The sequence below is a fragment of the Neomonachus schauinslandi genome, chromosome 4 (genome assembly GCF_002201575.2).
Source record: "Neomonachus schauinslandi chromosome 4, ASM220157v2, whole genome shotgun sequence".
Lineage (NCBI taxonomy): Eukaryota > Metazoa > Chordata > Mammalia > Carnivora > Phocidae > Neomonachus > Neomonachus schauinslandi.
This window is the reverse complement of record NC_058406.1, coordinates 51,626,493-51,627,802: the sequence shown is the minus strand read 5'-3', so window position 1 is coordinate 51,627,802 and position 1,310 is coordinate 51,626,493. Positions and strand designations below refer to the sequence as shown.

Sequence of the window (1,310 nt, the reverse complement as noted above, 5' to 3'; positions counted from 1 at the left end):
ATTGTATAATTCCATTTATCTGAAAATCAGAAAAAGCAAAACTAAGTTATGATAGAAATCGGAATAATGTTTCCTTCTGCAGGTTTACATCTAAAGGGTCACGAAGAATGTTCTGATGTAATGGAAATAGTCTACATCATGACTGGGGTGTTGATTATGCAGATGTATACATTTATCAAAACTTACTAACTCTCTTTTCCACCTGCTCCCTCCCTCACCCCGAGTGCCGCTCTGGCAGCAGGGCGCTCACTCAGAGCTCCAGGTCCTGCTAAGCTAGAGCCTCCGTTGCCTCTCTCCAGCCACCATCATGATATCAACCTGAACCTCATTAACAATGATGAGATGTTCTCCAAGATACAGGATGGCGAATGGGTTATGCCCAGAGATGGAGAAGATGGTCAGTAGGTCAGAGGGTAATGCTGATGACTCACTAAGTGGTGGAAATGCCTCCACCGAAGGACCCAAGGGTGAAGGGCCTGAAAGCACAGTCATCACCGATGTTGATATTGTCACAAACCATCACTTACAGGAAACCAGCTTCACAAAAGAAGCCTACAAGAAGTGCATCAAAGATGACATGAAACCAATCAAAGGCAAACTTGAAGCACTGAGGCCAGAAAGAAGAATACCTTTTATGATAGGGACTGCAGAACAAATCAAGCACATCTTTGCTAATTTCAAAAACTACGTGTTCTTTATTGGTGAAAACATGAATCCAGATGGAATTGGATTCCAGGTGGTTGCTCTGCCGGACTACCATGAGGGTGGTGGGACCCCATATATGATTTTCTTTAAGGATAGTTTAGAAATGGAAAACTGTTAATGAACTTGGCTATGACTTTGGATGTATTACCTGTTGCCATAACCAGCTGCTGCTCTTCACCCATGCAATACCAGGACCAAGACCACACGACTCCTGTCATCTTGAGCTCTTCATTAATTTTGACCTTGATTTACTTGGAGTGGAGGCATTGTTTTTAAGAAAAAAAATCATGTCGTATAGGTTGTCTAAAAATAAAATGCATTTCAACTCATTTGAGAGAATGCTCTTCATTTAATACATATTTAAATCCATCCTGTGTTGCGTCCTGGAGAAGCAAGAACTTGGTTGTGGACTACTGCTAGAAAGCAGAAGACTGCAGATAACTTCTATGGTGAAAACTACTTCTGGGACTGGAACCTAAAATACAAGATCCAAATATCTTCATTCTGAGTTCAAGTAAAGGGAAAGTCCATGCTCATAGCTGTGCCAACATTTGAAGTGGATTCCTTACACATTTCATCACTGACAATCACAAGCGGAAGTAGTT

The 1,310-nt window shown here is 41.5% G+C and overlaps 1 protein-coding gene across 1 annotated transcript; it reads left to right on the top strand.

Moving 5' to 3' along the window:
* The first annotated feature begins 327 nt into the window (after positions 1-327).
* On the top strand, positions 328-823 carry LOC110571798 (translationally-controlled tumor protein-like). The gene has a single exon (XM_044914044.1). It carries the CDS (start codon positions 335-337, stop codon positions 821-823), a length of 489 nt encoding a protein of 162 aa, XP_044769979.1. The 5' UTR covers positions 328-334.
* Positions 824-1,310: the final 487 nt, after the last annotated feature.